The sequence below is a fragment of the Lethenteron reissneri genome, chromosome 48 (assembly GCF_015708825.2).
Source record: "Lethenteron reissneri isolate LAM-NWPU_2019-01 chromosome 48, ASM1570882v1, whole genome shotgun sequence".
In the NCBI taxonomy this organism is placed as follows: domain Eukaryota; kingdom Metazoa; phylum Chordata; class Hyperoartia; order Petromyzontiformes; family Petromyzontidae; genus Lethenteron; species Lethenteron reissneri.
In genome coordinates this window covers 6,772,851-6,794,227 of record NC_083826.1, presented here as the reverse complement: position 1 = coordinate 6,794,227, position 21,377 = coordinate 6,772,851, and the positions used below count along the sequence as shown (strand labels likewise).

Genomic DNA, 21,377 nt, shown 5'->3' with positions numbered 1-21,377 from the left:
CGGGGACGAATCTCCCCATAGGACGGCCAACTATTGCCTTTCCCACAAAGTGGTGCGCATTTAATTCACCGAAACTCTAACCAGGATTTGAACTCTCGCAACATTCCGTTTGCGAGATGCTCATTCTACCGCTCAGCCCGCTGGTCGGTTGTCCTTTTCATTATTGCAAGGTATTTAAATATATTTAAAGCATTAAACAGCTACCAGAAATCAGTAGTTGTTGAAACATGTGTAGTGGCGTATATTGAGCCACTGCGGCGTTTAGCGCCAGCTACTGAGAAAAGTGTGGAACTGTGCGTTGTTGAGTCTCTCTCTGCCACCAGAGTATGTAAGATATGGAAGGGGTCCCTCAGGGGCATGGTTCTCCTAACAGTCAGAGGGAGGGCAAGTGAGGACATGACAGTCTGGGTGAACTCGAGAGGGCACGTGACTAGGTGAGGGTAGCGAGGGGGGCAACGGGTGTCGAGAGGGACATGTGACATGTGGTCCAGAACCTTCCCTAAGGATCCAGAAGGGGGTGTGGCCGAGGGCTGAGCCAGGCCACGCTCAGAGGTGTAAAGGGGAGGTCCCGAGAGCCAATCCGGGCTGTCTTCATGAATCAGCGCGCGGTGCTAAGTCTCCTCGCTCTTCGGTGTTCGGTCGTCACGTCTGGCATCGTGAGTCAGGCAGTACGTTACTGACCTGACTCAGATGATTAGTTATCCCGTTGGGATCTGAGTTAACCATGGTAGTTACCACCTATGTCGTTATCCCGTATATGTTGGGGTGTAATAATAAATGTGTTGCCTCCGAGTTCAAGTGTGTGCCTCCGTGGAAACCACTACGCATGCATTCGTAGCAACGATGTTATGGCAATTGCAAACTGGACACATACTTCAACATTAATCTTAATTTTTCATAGACCAAACTATGATTGATGTAATCGCATGTCTTGAAAAAAAAGAAACCTAATATTGGCTGACTTTCCACCCTTTCGCTGGTTATTCACATTCTAGGACTCTTGCAAAAAAAAAAACTGCCATTCCATAATGTCAGCCCTTATTTATGCAGAATCGTTTTGCTGTCAAGTGCAGGGAAAAATTAAACCAGTATAAAATGTCGGATCAATGTTATCAGCAGTGTGTGGTATTTATGTGCATGCGTAGATTTTGAAGCCCGCCAGTCCTGCATTTGAATCCCATTGCATCAGCGTGGCAGGCACATCGGTCAAGGACCTTATATCTGCTCTATTGATGAATGCCAAGTCGAAGTCTCGTCTGAAAGGAGCCTCACAGTAATTTATCCCCGGAATTGTTAAAAGTGTAGGGTTTTATTGTTTTTAACGACTGCTCAATGCAAAACTTATAAGAAATAAGGCGACAACCTTTACGCACAAAAGAGAGAGAATAAAAGCTGTCAGCGAGATGAGAAAAAAACGGAAGTTAAATATATTTTCATTCGGACAACTATTTATCTGTGCTATTAAAAAATCTGGCTGGTTTTTTTTTTTGGGGGGGGGGCGATGATGGGGGGGCAGTGGGGGGATGATGGGGGGGCAGTAGGGGGGGGTACGTCAAACGCCAATGCTTGACGCTCGGTGACAACGAGTGCAACGGAAATAAATGCGCGCAATTATCGGAAGCCGTCTGGCGTTTGGCGTCTAGGCATTCCTCCTGTCCTGCTTCGGCAAGTTGTCCGGTCCCAACGCTCACGCCCCCGCAACCTCCTCCCCTGCCCCGCTCTGCCATCAGTGTCCTCGGGGCCTGCGGCCCATGAAGGATGGGTCTGGCTGCTACGACTACAGGCTTGGCGTCGACTGCTCGGACGGGATGAATGGGGGCTGCGAGCAGCTCTGCCTGCAGCAGACGGTGCCGCTGCCCGACGAGACGTCCTCGTTCAACATCCTCATGTTCTGCAGGTGCCCCGGCTTGGCGTGCACACGAGGACGCACACGCACGCACGCACACGGTGGGTGGCACGAGGCGTAGTAAGCAAACGAAGCCAACGGGGGCGTAAGGACGCCAGGTGGCTCAAGGGACCCCCGGATAAATTGGACCAAATTCCAGCTTGAATTGAGATCCTAAGAAACCCAAAGATGAGGATCACTGTTCCCGTAGATTGTGTACAGCTCTCTTCTCACTACATATGATGCAGTAATCTTTAGTTTGTTGGTGGTCGGCGATGCGGCAATCGACTCATCTCGACGAGCTGTGCACGATGCACTATTCAAAGTTGATTTTTTGCGATAACGGATCTTTTTATGATGATGTTTGGCGTTTCGACATCGCGGAGTAGCACTGATTTCGGATTGATTGGTACCCCAATCGCAGAGTTAAGTAACACCCCTGGAAAAAAAATAGTGTCCCAGAAATAAAATATTTAATTGCCTCGGCCATTTTTTATTCTTTGGTACCCCTGGGTACCGCCATACGGATCATATATTCATCTTGTCTACATCTCTGATTTCATCACATTTCCATCGCATCTGTATCTTTCTTCTCTCATCTCACTATGTCTCTGACTTTTTGCCTTGAGTTCTTCTGTCAAAAGTCAAAGGGAGTTTATCCATTGAAAGAGAGGGGCCCACTTCTAAATAGTTTCTGCTTAGGGCCCCCAATATTGGCCAGGACGGCCACTGCACGCTCTCTAAGGTGTGCAACTTCTTCCTCGTCACCATCGTCACCATCATCTTCATCATTATCTTTCACTACCCTCCTCGAACAAAGACGGTCACTGCATCGCACGCTTTCAGATGCGCTTCTGTGGCCATCTGGAATGCTCTTCTTTCCGATATTAGGAAGCCACTGGAGCTACGCACTTTTAAATCCAGATTGAAAACTCATTTCATTAGAACTGATTTTTGTGTTTAGTTCGTTGTCCTTCCCCCGCACCTCCGATCAGCACGGTTGGTTACGTACGGTGCAAAAGAAGTTCAACATCCACATACATCACCCCATTTTCATTACAATGCCACTTTGGAACATCATGATGATGAAAATGATGAATTGCTTCTGTAACATTGTAAATGCCACTTTCCGAGAGTGGTCATGCATAGGGTGTCAGACGTGTGTGCGGGTTGTAGCCGCGTGCTGCTTGCTAGGATGTCAGACGTTTCGCTCCACGTGCCGGGGGCCTCTGGAGGTAATCGGAGCAAAACGTCGGACATCGTGCCGAGCAAAACACGCGGCGCATCCCGAGAACGAGTCAGAGAGAGCCGTCAATCCCACGAACAAACCTTGCGTAGCGTTTGCACAATATGCCAATCTCGGCCCACTTTTTAATGAATAAATAATGGACACCGCCCAACGCTCATATTCCGCATCTCGTATTAACGCTGCAAATCGACCCGTGGGGCTAACCAACCTTGCCAACATGCCAACGCGGCAACAGTCATCCTGGCCGTTGTTTTACCCTCCGTGTTTTTTGTACGTATGTAATTTTTTTTGCACTAAACAAGAGACCTTTACAAATCACGAGCGATAGGGAAAAGTGACACAGGTTTTTTTGTTTTTTTTTCCCCCCACGGACATCAAGCCCGAGGCCAGGTGTCCGCCGGGGTAAGGGAAAGGGGGAGGGGTAGCGATCGGGAATGTGGTATTTTTAGGGAGTGGGGATGAAATGTGAATTAATGTTTTTTTTTAAACTTCAAGCAAGTCGACAGCACGGAAGAGTTGGCGAAACCGCTTTCCACGACCAAGGTTAAGGCGGCTGCACCCTGCGGTGTGCTGATTACGGCCCTTTCGTGACGCTATTCCAGGAAGCATCGGCCTCAATTAGCCCCCAATTACATGCCACTCCCGCCTACTAATGGGCCCCAGCCGGAGTAATGGCACCTTGCCTGCCCAGACAGGCAAGGTGCCCTGCTTGGCCGCCCGTTTCAAGCCCGTAAAAAAAAAAAATACACACTTGATTGAAGTTTAAAATTCTTCCCCACCGCGCTTTGAGGGCCCACCAATTACGGACGGCAAACAGTTTTTCGGGAATTAAGTTCGGGAGACTAAATACCGTTTATTAGGCCGTCCGCATGCGATTTCGGTTTAATGATCTGTTTTAAGCGCCAACGAGGCAAACATTTTTTTTATCCTCGCAATTATGAGCTTGCTTACTCCAGGTAAAAGTGAGGTACTTTGCGTACTTGAGAAATGGCTGCGCGAGGAAATTGGATGAATATGCAAACGTTTTATTTACTTAGGCTAATTAAGTGTGTGTAACATCGACGCGATATTGTGCCACCCTCTCGTTAAGAATGTGGAAGCTCCGCAAGGATTTTGCTACTCGGGGCCTCCGTTAATTTTTTCACGCGGTACCCCGCATGAGTTTGTGTGCACGCGCGCATGTGCACACACCTGCACGTTTATATTTCCCACTATGTTTGCTGAGCACAGGTTGTGCAATTTGCCCAGAGCGCCCAACTGCCAGTGACAAACTAGCATTGTTTAAGTCGTAATCGATGGGCTCATACGTTTCCTGAATTCGAGCGAGGTTGCACAAACTCTTGGGGAAAAGCGACATTGGCAGGGATTTCCGATTGCAGCAGTACCAGGGGCGGGAATCGATGAGTAATTTTCATGGAAAGAGTAACCATGACAATACCGGTTTCTGTTAGGCTGGCTTGGAGAAGGTTTTGTCGGTATAAGGCACCACCACTACATTACAAGATACTCCTCTGTAATCCTATATTATTGGACATGTGCGCCAAAATAATTGGATACGTGGTGTACCAAGCTGTGGTAGTAGCAGTAGAAGAGTGACGATGATGCAATGAACTGACCACGAATGAGCGTGTGTGGATGCTTTTGGAGACCAATTGTGCTCCCCCCCACCTCAAATCCGTTGGATATTGAGCTTTGCACCGTCTGTCTGATTTGTAAACAGGACAATGCTATTATTTCTGTGTTTAGCATCAAAGTTATCATGCGGTACTCCATCCCTCTCGGTGATGAATGGGCTTACATGACAAAGCAGCTCCACACAAAACGGGTAATACATCAAAACCCCGTTACCACCTCCAGCCTTCTACGCTCGTAGCAGCATGTGTGGATTTTGCATTCTTTTTTTGTTCACGCGATAACCTGCTTTTGTTTCCGGCCTGTGCCAAAATGTTGGTCTTGTTTTTTGGGGGTTTTGTTTGGACAAGTTTACAGCTCTCCTCTCATTGCAAGAAAATCTCCCGTGGAATTAAACAACAACAACAACAAGAACAACAACAACAATAACCACAGTGGACGGCGAGACGGTTAAGCGCCCAGCCAGACCACTGGAAGTTGTTAAATCTTTCCTGTAGGCATATCAGTAGGGGAGTGTTCGTTAGGTAATGAATGTGTGTGCATGTTTATAGTTCTTTTTACAGGCGTTTTCTCGTGACATGGCTCATTCCCACCGGGCATTCCCACCGGGAGCGTGCGTGGGTGTTTGTGCGCCTGCTACGAAATTGCCGATCGCAAACGGGTTTCCGCGGGTCTCGCCGCGCGCTGCTCGGTGTGGCGTCCAGCGTCCGACGGTTCGCTCGCGGACCTCGGTTCAGTTCACGGAGAAAAACTCTCCGAACGGACGGCGAAACGGTGGACGCAGTGGCCGAGCAACACGGCGCCTGGAGCCGTAGAGGCACCGCCGTGAAAGCCCAAAGCTGCAGAAACAAAGACGCACCCTCTCCCACTTGATTTTAATCTTTTTCCTCGCCTTGGGCAGGTGAAAATAGCAGAGCTTTAGTTACACGTTAAAATGTGCTTGAAAAAATATATATGTATTTTATGTTTTATCGTATGTAATAAACGATACAATTTAGGGTTAACAATTGAACTATACTGTTTGTTTGCATTAGTGTTTTGCGCTCGTAAACCCCATTCCAATAAACCACCTGCTGTAAAAACGATAGTTCTCAAAGCAAGCTGAGCTTGTCTCTGTAATTGTATTGCATAAAATCTCACCGAGTGCCTTCCCGCTGATGAGCCCCAGAAGAGCGAAACCAGCCGAGATGTCGTTTGCTTCATAAGTCTGGGAGGCCAGTCGACCGATATACTAAAATATGTTTACTTTTACGAAGCAAAACGCAATTGAACCAATGGTGAAAGTTTCGTAAATATCTCCCCCCGATGTCCACCCAGCTGGAGTTGTAAATGAATGAGTGCACCGCTGTTCAAGTGATGGGTACTCCCTCCTCTGGCAAGACTGGCTGCTCAGCGTGGAAGAGTAGGCCAATACTACCCTCTAAGAGTGGCTTTTGAGCTCCCTCGAGTGGAGGCCTTGCGACAGCAGTGGCACAATCAAGCGATTGTAAGAAGAGGGCGTTTGGCCAGCGTTAGAGTCTGGTGCAGCTCCCACGATTTGCTGGTGAAGGTTGCGCCGAGAACGGGTTCACACATCACTCACCGTTAAACGATAAAGTATTTTTTTGTTTTACCCTACTGAGCTGTATAGCGACCTGGCTTATCACGTGGACATTTATTGTAGCCAAATATAGTAATAGGTTTTTACCCTTTTATCTGGCACAAAAACTGACACCTTTATACAAGGGATCATGTTTGCAATAACCACAACACAAGCATTCAAAATGCAAACAAAAAGAGACAACTCTGATAATGATATGCACTGTCCTTGAAATTGATTGGTCTCCACTGGTGTTGGACCAGATGACGCCAAAAGGCGTACAACTCAAAAACAGCGCAAAGGAGGTCTCATAATGTAGCCAAATACTCTAAGCCCATGTTTCTAAATGTGGAGGGGGAAAACCGGATTACTGGGAAAGATCCACGCGACAACGGGGAGAACATGCAAACTCCAGGGTTGGGATCGAACCCAGAACCACTTGCATACCAGGTGAGGGAGTTAACACCTCGCCACCGTGGCATCCACCATTAATATTTTCCATGTCCAGAGATGAAACTCAGGTTGCCGAATTCACAGTGCTGACCACTATACCACCAATCCATGCAACGGTATTAAGTCGGCCAAACCTCCTTCCGTCAGCGGTGGCATGAGCCAGCAATTGCAGGGCTGCACCTTTACCAGATTTTTTGAAATACAGCGCAGTCGTTATTTCTTTTATTTCCAATCAAATGATCTGTGCGACTAATGAATTGTTGCTGTGCAATTTACTTGCATGTGATAAATGTGAGAAAACAATCATGATGATAGTGATAAATTGCACATTCCTGTAAACAAATCCACGTGAAATTTCCTGGCACTGCACTGTGTGGAGGTATTCAATAAAAGTCAGTGAAAGGGCTGCTTTGTAGACATGCTGATCACAGCGGTGTGTGCCTGTGACTTTTAAATGGAGCTAAATGCTAGATACCTGTTAAAGTACTTTGAAAACACGACAACATATTTTGCACCCTGCAATGCATTTCATTGTGTTGGTGAAATTGTAATAATTGGGAAATTGTCTTCTGTGTAAAATGCACGAGATTGTAAATGTTGTGGCCTTTAGCTTCAGTGAAGAAGATGGCCACATCCTGTGAAAGAATTCTATGCAATAAAACAAACGTATCTTCTTGGTTCTTTCGGTAAAGTCACGTAGAAGGGAAATAATAAAATAACAAAAATAAATCATAATCAAATATTCTCACGACTTTTGTCAAGGCGCTCTTCTTCCCCCTCTAACCCAGCTTAAATATACGCTCCAAGTTTGGTGGTGTTTAATTCTTCACCTGAGGACGGCTGCTTGCGTCGTAGCCGAAACGTCGTGAGAATTATTTTATTATGCTTTATTTTTATTATTTTATTATTTCCCTTCTACGTGACTTTACCGAAATAACCAAGAAGATGAATCCCTGCAGTCACGAAAGCTTTAAATCGAAAAACAAACTTAACCAAAGTGATTCTTCCCCAACAAGTCAAAGTGGTGCTACATACAAATTCACGTTTTGTCAGTCAACGTCTCTTGTGAACAGGCCTCAGTCAATGGTGGAATGTGGCTGGTAGGGTTGCCACCTCCGATCTATAAACAAAATCCTGAGACACTTCATGGGAATACGATCATCTGCATCGACATCGAGAAGATTAGCGCTAGACACCAATGTCTGAAGAGGTGACATGTTATGCAACTGATAAATGTTGGGACTTTTAAGGTCTCTGAGTTAGACTCGTTGATGTCTCAGGACAAACAGCTACCTTAACAAGAGGGCGATACTGGGGAAACCAGGACAGGTGGCAGCCTTACTAGTCCCAGAGAAAAGTCCATGCGTAGCACAATCACTGTTGACTTACTACAAATTGGAACTACTTTTATACGCCGCAGGATGATGAAGCGCTGAGTTTGCCTTCCAACCCCAATTAGGATTTGAACTCCCTAACCTTTTGTATTTGTGAGGGCCATGCTCTAACCTCTCTGTCACATGGCCAGATGCCGAGTGATCCATTGGGAAAGTTTAAATGGACATGATTTCACTTTCCCCGTCGTCTCTTATATGGTAGCAATCAAAATCATACTGGGGCATTACTAAGTGCAGTCCAGCCCAGTGTTATTCTCGGAATGATGAATAAGTTCACTAAGGTCAGTCGGCATTCGTTGACCTGTGGAACCACTCGACACCATGTGCTGCTAAAGTGTCCACGTGTATACGCACATGCGTCCATCTACGTCCATTCGAGACCCAAACATTGCACCTCCTGGCTTTGACACCGGTGCTCTAACCATCATCCGCATCAGGACATCGACAGGACGATGTGCACATCTCCATCATACACGTGAACTTAAAGACAAGCCACAAGAGCGCGATTCTGGGCATGAAAATGAATGAAAAATTAAAGACAGCCCACAGTGCGATTGTGGTCATCGGTAAACTCCTCTTTCAGAGACAGAACGAGGAACATGTGTATTTTATTTGCACGTATCACACGCAAAGTGCTTGACACACAAAGTGCTTGACACAAATTAACCATAATACCTTACTGATCTTGTCAAGGGCATAAACCATCACACAAATTACGGTCGTCCTCACCGCGGCTTGTGGCTGGCCCTCGAACAAAGACGGTCACCTCGCCGCGCGCTTTCATACGCGCTCTGATATTTGAAGCCACTGGAGCTATGCACTTTTAAATGCAGATTGAAAACTAATTTCTTTAGAACTGCTTCTCGTGTTTAGTTTGTTGTTCTTTAATCTTCATTTAAAGCTTTCGTGACTGCAGGAATCCATACTCTTTGGTTCTTTCGGTAAAGTCACGTAGATAGAAAAATTAAATTAAAATAACAAAAAATTATTCTTGTTCTTCCCCCGCACCTCCGATTAACGCGGTTGGCTACGTCCGGTGCGAAAGAAGCGCAACCGACATAGATAACATACACAGGTCCAAAGACACAATTCAAACCACTAAGAAGTATATGGGCTTCGGCAGGACTATTTTCTGGAAGGGATGATTGCTGTAGGTCAAGAATAATGATGGAAATGGCAGCCAAGGGATGAAATGAATCAGAGAGGACCACTATCGCGGAGATGGAGCCATGGAAATGAGCTCGTGCGCAGGTGCTTAGGTAGATAATGACATCGCAGGAACATGAAGGATGGAGGTGGCTTTGGGAGCCTTTCATCCAGGATTGGATTGATCATGGCTGGTGATCACTTTTGTAACTTTCTAACCATCCCATGTTGGACATCTGTGAAAAGGAACTTCAGAGCTCATTGGATTTTTCCAGGATGAATAGAGATTTGGATTTGGATCAAGGGAGCAAAACTCTTTGCCCAGAAGATTCAATCTTAAGGGCGAGTCATCTGCATTTTTTGGGAAGTTCAAAATGTTTACTTAGCCTTCTGAGTACTTGGATGTGACTTCGTTGTAAACACGCTGAATAATGCCCCGTGCGTTGCCTCTCGGGGTTCCTATTTATTTTTGCGACATGCTACGAAATGTCCGGCCACTTTCCAACAACAACAGTGGCTTTTCTACGAACGCGTGTCCACAGGCACTTTAACAGATTGAAGGCAATTGACATTGGCAACAGCCTTGAATAAAACAGACATCACAGCGTTTGGAAAAGGGGGTAGAGACATCCCGTTCCCCAGTACCTGACAGGCAGAGTTGCGTACTGCTCTTGCAGAATTTATGTATGTACCAAGCAGGGTGCCCAAAGCCACGGCTTTGAGTCACATTTTTCAGAACCTCTTACTGACGCACGGTCCCCAAATTTGCGGTGTTTGCCATTGTATATGCGGCAGCAGATAAAGACGCTTCGATCTCCATGCTTCCATCTGTGGGTGCAATTTGGCTTTTTGCCATTTGGTTATTTACTTACTTATTCAGGTTCTGCGATGAGTGATCCGCTGGGTTGGCACATTGTCTCCGAGTTGCGTGGCATTCGTTTGACAAGTTCATATCCCCCCCGCCTCCAATTTGAGATTCCCTTTGCACTGTCGCCTGCACACACACCTCTGCCGCCGAGCGAGGTCTGCTCGCTTGACATTGATTTGATTGAGCTCGGAGTTGCAGAGCGCGTGCCTCTAACCCGGCGCTTTAAACTCAAGGGTCGGTAAAAAATTGCGCGTGTTTTTTCAAAACTTCCCGAACCTCGCCAGGCTCGTGAGAGGTGGTGGTTTCCAGAAAGGACGATACGGAAAGAGACCGCGCGGGTTTTTGGAGCGTGCGGGCGCGGTCCCTCTGGGCCGTTGTCCCGTCGTAGGTGTGGGCTTTCTATGCGTGTTCTGGTCTTCCCTCCGTGTGCTCTGCTCTTCCCTCCCCACGTAGTTCTCGCCTCTCGTTAGCAAGGAATTAACCAAACTTTCGAGTGCGGGGGGTGAAGGGGTAAAAAGTAAAGAGGCAGCTGTGAGTTATTTTGCTCGTGCCACTGCTGGCCAAAAGAGCCTTCCCTTGAGAAGGCTTTTTTAAAAATGTATTCTTCCATGCTGGACAGTTTCCACACTGGACACTCTACTCCACCACACGTGACCTACGAATCAAATCACTATGGGGTGATCATTCCTTTTGCAAAACCAAACTTTGATCCCAATCCGACACTGGTCATTTCCCTGGGTTCTCCATTCCTCTGTGCTTTGCGGTCGTAGCCCTGGAACAAAGATGTAATTTAGTTCCCAACAATTGTTGATCGTGCCTTGTTCCGCTCGAACTGACCTCAAGCTCAACTTTGCAGCCTCTTGTTGATTTGGGTTAGATCGCGTAAATATATAAAAGTGTGGTTAAACCGGCCACCATCCGACGCAGCCAACTAGTAAGGGTTGTCACGTAAACAGAACGTGCCAATTTGTCACTAGTACAGCACACCGGTGTGTTGGAGTGCCAAGCTGTACTAGTAACGAATTGGCACGTTCTGTTTACGTGACAAACCTTAATAATTGGCTGTATCAGGTTGTGGCGGGTTTAACGACACTTTATATATTTACGCGATCTAACCCCAAAAAAACCTCTATTATGGATGTTATGGGTCGCGAAAGCCTACAGCGTGTTAAACTCTTGTTAATTTTTTGCGAATTCTCAATGGTTGTCATGGAGACTGTCGGGGATCAGCACATCCGACACGACTAATGCTTTATCTCGAAGCACCTTCTGCCTCCTGCTCTTCAAGAGCACCCGATGGAACAAAAACAAATAAAAATAAACCCTCTTCGACTTGAGAGCGGCTATCGGTAGAAAATAAAAGCTTCCATCAAACTTCACCTTTCCCCTCGACTGTCTCCGCTCGGCCGCCTTTCAACCCAGCTCACTCCCCATGACGTCTTGGATTAGAAAAAAAATCGCCAGAATCAACGGCACCTACCTCATTGCTTGGAAATCTGTTCGCAAACCGACACATTTCAAACATCCAAGTGCATTCCTTCGCCCACCGGAGTCTCGCTAGCAAGCTTCTGATGTGCCCATCCGGTTAGCACGGTTGCCTACGTACTGTGCGAAAGAAGTTCAAGTTCAGTCTTCTGGCAAGTGTGCTGTGAACGTTCCCTGCCCCTTGTCCATATTTCTGCGTCCTTTCTTGCCGCGGCATAATCACATCGCCGCTTCTAAATTTGTACTTTTATTTTTTTGCCGAGTTTCATATCCCATCGTGTGCGTGCGTCTCTCATGCTGTTTGTGTCTAAAGCGGTTAGCGCGCTTCGTGATGAACCCGACGGGCCGGGTTCGATTCCCGCTCGAGGTTAAAACCAGTGACGATTACCTGAACCGGTCTTGGGCCTCCTCTGGGTCGACTCAGCCTCAAATAAGGACCTGGTACGGTGTGTAAATGTCACCACTGGAGAGAAAAAAGCGGAAGGGCGTGGTGCTGGCAACAAACCACCTCGTGTGCCGTGCCAGCTTTCATAGGTGCTCGCTAACAGCACTTGCTCCAACAGTCTGTTGAGACTACACGGGGGATCTTTGTTCTTGATGTTCGCCCCGCTTAAAGAGATTTCCCATTCTGCTTTGTATATTTGGCTTTGTTTTTTAACAAATCAGCCATGCATTAAAGAAGGGCACATTGTAAGCAAAACATTCGTCTTTTTTTCAATCTTCAACTTTGTTTATTCCAATTAATCGCACTGTTTCAAACCATATTGAAAAGATATTTAGCAAATTATTTGATGCTACTGTCGCCGCTTTGGCAGTAGTGCCCAAGCACAATTAACAAAACTCATGAATCCAAAACGCTGCCGTAATTACGAAAATAAAATATTGGGCGACGTTTTGAGCAGCTGGCCCTTTCATGTAGCACAAATATATGGAGGGCCGGATAAATATTTCGGGCATGTCACTGGTTCAACACGCAGATGCCAAAATATAAATGTCACTTGTTTTTTGTCCTTCCCCCACACCTCTTGATTTGCGCGGTTGGCTATGTACTGTGCGAAAGAAGTTCAACATACATACATTAACACTGCAAAATAACATCGTCGACAATAATGATGATGACGATGACGATGTAGATTATTCTGCTGCTGATGATTCTGCCACCGATGATGAAGCAGATGATACGAATAGCTGATTCAAATATATCTGCTCGCTGTTGCTGCCGCTGTCACTGCTTATGATGATGATGATGACATCCGAACATGAGAAGCGTGGCTATCAAGAGGAGGGGTCCCTTTTGGTCAATCCTCCTCACTCTGTTGTGAGTAGCAGGTCGATACTAGAATCTCATCGCTTTGCTTCTCGAAGAGTCGCCAGTGAGTCGGCTTCCACCACACGCGTGCTGTGTGGGCCTCCCAGTTGCAGACTCCCGCCGCTCTCTGCTTATGAAACGCGGTCGCCTCCTCCTGAACTTGCTCACCCACATGGCTTCCACCCCCATGGCCTTCTTCTGGTCCCCTCTCCTCTGTGTTGAGCTGTAAGTAGCAGCAGGAGCAGCGGTAGTAGTAGTGGTGGCCTGTATCAACTTGGTCGATGGTCTTTATGATTTGGTACACCTGGATTTGAGACCTGATGATGATCATCACGATCACGATAACGACGACTGCTATCGCAACGATGACGAAGGCCGGGCGTGCGTGTGTCTGCTGCCCCCCCCCCCACCTCTACGCAGCTGCGTGGAGGAGTACCGCCTGGGTCTGGACGGGCGCTCGTGCATCCTGACGTCGGAGCCATGCCCCGACGCGCCCGACTGCCCGTCGGACGTGCGCCCCAACCCCAACGAGACGCTCTTCGCCGAGATGCTCCACGGCCACGAGAACTCGTCCGGGAGCCTCGGAGGCGGTAGCCACGGCGGCGACGAGAATCGCACGGATCACCTCGGCAACGGCACCCGCTCGAGCGACATCACCAGGGGACTGATCTTTCGCATGACCTTCCGGTGAGCGTAAACTCGGGGGGGTGGGGGGGCTGGGTGTGCGAGTGGTGTGTCTCGTTGTGTGGGCGATCGTCTTGGCATGTGACAAGAGAGTGTGAGTGTTTGTGTGAGAGAGTGTGTGTGTGTGTGGGGAGCGGTGGGGAAGCGGTTAGCGCGCTGCGCTATGAACCTGGCGACCCGGGTTCGATTCCCGCTCACGGCTAACACCAGTGACGATTATCTGAACTGGTCCTGGGCCTCCCCTCGGTCGACTCAGCCTCAAATGAGTACCTGGTGCGGTGTTTAGTAAACATCGCCACTGCGGAGACAAAGGCGGGCGGGCGTGGTTGTGGCCACCCACCTCCCTCGTGTGCCGTGCCGGCCTTCATAGGTGCTCGCTAACAGCACTTGCCCCTACAGTCTGTTCGTGCTATTCTGGGGGGTGGTGGGGCTTTGTGCTGTATATCTGTCGACTCTGCCTCAAATTGAGTCTCGTGTGTAAACATCGCGACGCGAGAGACCAAGGTAGTTGGGCATGGTTATTGGCTGCCCACCTACTTGTGTACCATGCTGGCCTACATAGGTGCTCGCTAACAGAACTTGCCCCAAGAGTTTGTTAAAGGCTCTACGGGGTGGGGGGGGGGTCTCTGTATCGACGATACAGTGGCTAATGGTGCAGTGTGTAAACGTTAGCGCTGCAAATGCAGCCAAATGTGGTGTTGTCCACAGCACACTCTCATATGTCACGAAGGCCCTAATAAGATCTCACTCAAAGCACTTGACCCAAACAGTCAGTTAAAGAAGCCTATGAGGGGGGGATATGTTTTCCTATGTGTGAGCATGTGTGTGTGTAATGTTTATCTGCCAGTCATTTAAATTCAGTCAGGACATTGGGTCTATCCCGTGAACTCCTACAGAGAGGCTTCGACGCTTCACGTGGCCCCAAGGTGCACCTAGCCTGGCACCAGTCCCCTGGTGACGACATTGTCACTTAGTGGCGTGTGGCAGTTTGTTGGTGTTGTTTTTGTGTCGGAAGCTGTGTGGCAGCAGTTCATTAACGCCACTTGTCCCAACAGTCCACAAGGCGAAGCAGTGAATCTGTGTACGTCTGTGCCGTATATCAGTGTTGGCATGTGTGAGTCCAGCTGTTTGCATGTAATAACAGGGGGCGGTGGGATATTCACACGTGTGGAAGGACACCGCTTATGAAAGAGCCGGACAATCGTCTTCATAGCCATCCTATAACTGAGACGCGTGTTCAGTCTATCCATCAACTATTTACCAAGCACATATATAAGTATGAAGCGTGATATGATAGATAGGCTTTTGTATCTATCTTAGCGCAAAAAAGCGTGAACTGATGCATCATTGGAATCGCATTGGGAGGACAGAAATAGGAACGTGGATTGGAGAACATTCGCCGGTCAATAATTCAAACTGTAAAGAAAAGTCAGCTGGCTTGGGCAGGACATGTTGGTGACCATAGGTCAAAAATAATGGCAGCCAAGGAATGGACACGTGTGTTGGATGGACAAGGAGAGGAATATTAACAGCGTGTTGTTCGGAAATATGGAACGAACCGGAAAGAGGGGAAAACCTTGCGGAGTAATAGCTTGGCGACGACATAAGAGATCGGTGCGAGAAAGATGCGGCACAAGACAAAGGAAAGTGGAAACAAATGACTAAATGTGCAGTGGACACCCTCTGGGCTATTTGCTCATGGACCATGAGGATGATGATGATGATGAAGAAATGGAATGTATCCGAGAGGATGTCCACTGACAGAGATGGTGCGATGAAATCTGCTTGTGTGCGAGTCCTCGGAGGATGACAACATCGCAGGTTTGTGGGTTGGCGATGGCTTGGGGAAGCCTTCATCCAGCAGTGGATCAATCAAAGCTGATGATGATGATGGGATTTGTAGGCCAGGATGATCCATGCAACGAGTTGAAAGGCGAACTCACCTATTAGGAAGCAATTTAATATATATTTTTTGTAAAGACTTCAAAAACACATTTATTTATTTTATTACTTCATAGGCACATTCAGCCCGTGAAATATAAATGTCTCATAATGTGTCATTAAAGGGGCGTTAAAATTTCGCTATTGCGAGTCTCCCCTCGATTGGAACGCCCTCGCGCGCCTGCTGCCGCCTCTGAGATTGCCGCAATCCGAGGCAATTGTTGTCTCGGTTTGTTGTTGTTGTTGCACAGCCATCGTCTCTCCGCGCACCCCCCACGCAGAGGGGGGGGGGGCTCCAATGAGATAGACACGGGCCTGCGGAACAGCCCGATAACGCGAATTTTTAAAAAAAATTGTCTTGCTAAGCTGGGGTGAGGTGGATGCGCAGACTGCGTTAAGATGCCGACACGTGCTTTGAGACGATGAAACTTCGAACAAAATTATCTCCCCCTCCGCCCACTCCCCCTCCGACCCCGGCCGGACTGAATAACGACGGGCTTCGCCTCGTGATTATCCAACACGGGCGCTGGTGGCGGAGACCTCGGCGTATAAAATCGGCACCAAATTCACTTGACGCCCTCGTTACTTGGGGGAGGAGAGTGCAGAGAGAGAGAGAGCGAGAGAGAGAGCGATCGTAATTTTTAGCGGAGGCTTTTTGTCGCAGCGCGTGCAGATTTAACGTCGCGGAGATCTCAACCGCGAGCAGAAGCTGATTGCGCTGCGTATCCCATAATCCTCTCTGGCTGTCTTTCTCTGTACATTGTAATGTCTCCCTCTGATGTAAATGCTGCTTTTTATGCTTGATTTACGCCGTCTAATAACAATGCTCTGGGAGAGAAAAAAAATCTGTCGGAGTGTGTGATTCAACTGACAGAAAATTAAATCCACATTTCACTGAGCAAGGTCACTGTGGGCTCCCTTGGAGTCTGGTATGGGGGTGGGGTGAGACTGCAATTCACCCCGAGATGTTTGGCTTTTTCCTCCAAGGCCTCGGACTGGATACAGAGATATATATATAAAACATTGCCTCGTACGTGCATTAGACGGGTGTGAATTTGCCCCTTGCACTGGGACGTACAATATTAAAACTACCTCTACTGTATTCAAATAGTGCATACTTGCAGTGGTCGTTATTGACTGGAATATGACGGAATGACATTTCTGGAACTGCATGGTACATTTCCACCACTCGTGCGTTTATTCGACCAATGATTGTTGTATTTCTTCCGTCGTTTTTGCATAGAACTAGCATCCATTTTAACTGAATGGGTCCTTGCCAAAGACACATCTTGCATTTCACCAAAAACTGCTTTCAGAAAGCCTTACTCTGCTGATGAGATAATGTGTGTGTCAAACTCACTCCATAGTTTTCTCGTGTTGAACCAATGCCGTTGAACAAATGTGTGGCCGATGGGATGTGTAAAGAGGAAATTTATTTTCTTTCTTGTTCACAGACAGACATTGGACGGAGGTTATGTCTGCTGAGTTAGTTTGTAATCTGCACTATCCATAACAACCCTCAATGGGTTTTTTATGCATTTATATAAGGATTTTATTTTATGCTCTACGAAACGTTGCCATTTAGACACTTATTCTAAAACCACAGTCTTATTGACGGATATGTTGTTGTTGTGTCACATTGAATACGTAATGCGGCGGTGCCATAATGCATGAGCCCTGGATCAGTGCTGGGATGGGCGACCACCATGCATAGAACAAGTTATTGCGTGCTACTCTCAGCAGGCGGAAGTGTGGCAAAAAACCAAACGTTGCACCCCGAACAAATCCTCCAAACGTCTTCTTGGTTCTTTCGGTAAAGTCACGTAGAAGGGAAGTAATAAAATAATAAAAATAAAACATAATAAAATCAAATTATTCTCACGACGTTTCGGCTATAACGCAAGCAGCCGTCTTCAAAATATTGCCTCGTACGTGCATTCACCTGAAGACGGCTGCTTGCGTTGTAGCCGAAACGTCGTGAGAATTATTTGATTTTATTATGTTTTATTTTTATTATTTTATTATTTCCCTTCTACGTGACTTTACCGAAAGAACCAAGAAGATGAATCCCTGCAGTCACGAAAACTTTAAATCGAAAAATCCTCCAAACGTCTTTGCCGACAGCCTTTACCTAACCCGCACACTGAGCGAGTCTGGTCAAATAATGCCCATGACCGGCGTGGCACGGGGGAAGGCCTCAATCCAGCAGTGGAATGACGGAGGGCGCTGCACGCGGACATACCATCGTGGCCCGTACGGTCGACACAAGGCGGTGAAATTGCTCGCACGGCCGAGGGAAATGTCGTAGCTCGAGTACGAGACGTGCGTTGGGAATTGTAAGATTGCTCTTTTTTGCGCATACCCTCTGTGCGAGTATGGCTTTAATAAATCAATCAGCCTTAGCTTTGGCGGGCATTATAATAGCGATATTTTATTTCCGATGGGAAATGGCTTTGGAAGATGGAAAGTCTTGAAATTTGCAGCCGATGGGGGTAATTTTGCATGAGAATCAAACGTTGTGCTCGAAATTCAACTCGGAAGGGGCTGATTTCACGTCGGTGGCAATGCTGTTCTTTGTTTGAGCGGTAGCATTCGCACCAAAGAAGCCACGGACCGTGTAGTTTCACAACTCACAGTTAAAAATAAAAGGGGGAAAGTAATGATTGGGGCGCGATATAGCGATCGGTTTCGCATTTTCTTGCCGTTCGAGGGACCGTCGGGCAGCTTTACCATCCAGTTTGGCCGATCGCGTTACAGGGCGCCGCGGTGGCGAGCCGTAATCTTCCTCGCCTGGTATGCAGGGATTCATCTTCTTGGTTTTTTCGATAAAGTCACGTAGAAGGGAAATAATAAAATAATAAAAATAAAACATAATACAATAATTCTCACGACGTTTCGGCCACAACGCAAGCAGCCGTCCTCAGGTCTGTCGGGGCGACAGCGTCTGAATGACGCTGTCGCCCCGACAGACCTGGTTTTCACCTGAGGATGGCTGCTTGCGTTGGGGCCGAAACGTCGTGAGAATTATTTTATTGTTTTATTTTTATTATTTTATTACTTCCCTTCTACGTGACTTTACCGAAAGAACCAAGAAGATGAATCCCTGCAGTCACGAAAGCTTTCAATCGAAATTTAAATGCAGGAAGTTGTGGGTGCGATCCCGACCCAGACGCCTGTACATTTGGAGTCTGCGTGTAGTCCCCGCGGTTTGCGTGGATTTTTCTCCGGGTCCTCCGGTTTTCCCCCTCCACATTTAGAAACGTGCGTTGAGAGTATTTTGGCTGCGATACATTTCCACGTGATAAGCCACTCCGTTGAGTTATCGTTTTGTGGCGATGCTGCTCCTGAACAATAGCTATATAGCTTAGTGGGTCTTACAGTAATGTTGATCACAGGCAGTCTATGATCTTAATGACAATGTGTGGTTGTGCAATGCAGGACAACCTGGCACCCACTTTTATCTCGGTGTGATGCTTTTCAAAAGGGAAGGTTAATCCGTGTTGAAAACTAAGTAAGAGGCAAAGGTGCAGCCCTGCAATCGGTTGCTCATTTCCCTATTGGTGGATGGGCGTTCACGAAAGGGAGCTCCATCTCTGTGGTCGTTACCGGCTACTTTGACTGATATTCCATCACCATTTCTTTCCGTCAGCTGTTTTTTTTAAATCCTTTATATTAAGTTGACTTGCTTGCGTGCTTGCGTGCTTGCTTGCTTGCTTACGACCGTGCAAATCTTTCGGTCGTTTTTTAACCCACTTCCCGTGATCCAATCGAGCTGACATTTTCCACACAGACTCGTTGTGCGTGACAATTAATTTTCGTGAAATTTTTTTTCCAAAATTTTACACTGTTTAGGGAAAAATAAATAAATATTTTATTACCAATTGCTTAATGCTGGCAGACAATCATCTTACCAATAGGTGGCAGCCATCTCAAGCCAGAGGACGAGAGGACTCTAGCCGCCACGCATATAAAGGATTTAGAGTGAAAAACTTTGTTTTTACGGGTTAATTTATTCTAAGCCATCTTGTGTCCTTTCCAAGCCCAATTACTTTGTTTAACAGTTACAAACATGCCTCTGCTTTGCATGTGGTCCTTGATCCATGGTTTCCTGTTTCTGTCTCTCGAGTTTAATTTCAATCGTGCATCACTCCGTGCTTCTTTGCACACTTTCTGGGTCATACAAATCTTGTCACCTCCGATTAGCATGGTCGGCTATGTGTGGTGCGAAATAATTTAAAAGTACATGCATACATACATATCGTGCCTGTGCCATAGCATGTAATAGGCACTGATTGAAAAGTTTCCTCTGCGGAAATATCAGCGTTTCCCTTCATTATATAAACAACAATTATCCAAAAGCGCAACATCCAGCATTCGTTTGACCTTTTCAGAATTTTAATTCAGATGATATCCTAATCAAATGAATGTTTCTATGTATTTCAATCCTGCTGTGTTTTCTCGTTGTGTCCCTCTAACCATTGTTTTATTTTATGTAAACGTCTTACAAGGCACGATATTATAACATACACACGATGTATACATTTCTAAATTACGAATGAAAGCGTGACGCATTTGAGCCTAAGCTAAAAAAAAAAGACTATACTCATTAGCTACGAGCTAAATGATGAGTATTTAAAACCATCGATTAGAGAGTAATGTATGTTCTGTTTGAAATATATTTAATCTTATTGTGATTTAATAAGCAACATATATTTTTCATCTTTTTGTGCTTATGCGAAACTAATTGTGATAACCTGAATTTAAAAATAAAATTGCTCGTATAATTAAAAATAATTTGAACATTTAAAAATATTAAGGTACAGCCCTGCATTTTTTTGCTGTCTCCACTGGAGAAAGCTCGTAGAGAGTACCTTTCGAGGATGATTTGGCCTACTCTTCCACGCTGGCCAGAAGTTTTAGAATAGGTTGGTATACCCACACTTTACCCCACCACACGTGTGCTGTTGATCCGCTCGTGGTGCACCCAGTGATATTCCCGAGCAAACAACGACGAGGGCGATTTCAGAAATGTGATCATTGTTTCATCTACAAACCTCTGAATTGCAAGTCCAGTGTGCTAACAATTACACCATTGCAGAATTTCCTACAGAAACTAAATACATTTTTCGATTTAAAGCTTTCGTGACTGCAGTGATTCATCTTCTTGGTTCTTTCGGTAAAGTCACGTAGAAGGGAAGTAATAAAATGATAAAAATAAAACAATAAAATAATTCTCACGACGTTTCGACCACAACGCAAGCAGCATTCGCCTCGACAGACCTGGTTTTCACCTGAGGACGGCTGCTTGCGTTGTGGCCGAAACGTCGTGAGAATTATTTTATTGTGTTTTATTTTTATCATTCTATTACTTCCATTCTACGTGACTTTACCGAAAGAACCAAGAAAACTAAATACATTTCTTTTTTTTTTATCAGATGTTTGTTTTATTAGCAATAAAATTGACGGAAACGAATGCGTTTGCATTTAGCCAGGCTTACTTTTACATGTGCTGGACGTTATAAGTGTTATCCCCCATTCGCGGCGTGATTTAGGGGGCTGCCTAGCAAGCCATCTCTACCAGGCGTGAAAAATGAATGTTGCTGCTACTGTCTGTCGCTCACACACACACACATTAGCATTCAGGGAGCACGCCTTATTTCATGCCCCTCTTGTTTTCTCACGGGGCTGTGGTTATTTTATAGACGTGGGATTATTTTGTTGCCACATCAGTATTATTAATTGTGCCCCCACA

The 21,377-nt window shown here is 46.5% G+C and overlaps 1 protein-coding gene across 1 annotated transcript in view; it reads left to right on the top strand.

Annotated features, from left to right (window-relative positions):
- Nucleotides 1-21,377, top strand: part of LOC133354672 (astrotactin-2-like) — a 484,322-nt gene that overhangs the window by 344,500 nt on the left and 118,445 nt on the right. Inside the window, exons 13-14 of the mRNA XM_061571710.1 lie at nt 1,731-1,897; nt 13,421-13,687. Coding sequence (XP_061427694.1) covers nt 1,731-1,897; nt 13,421-13,687 — 434 coding nt within the window. The remainder of the gene's footprint in view (nt 1-1,730; nt 1,898-13,420; nt 13,688-21,377) is intronic.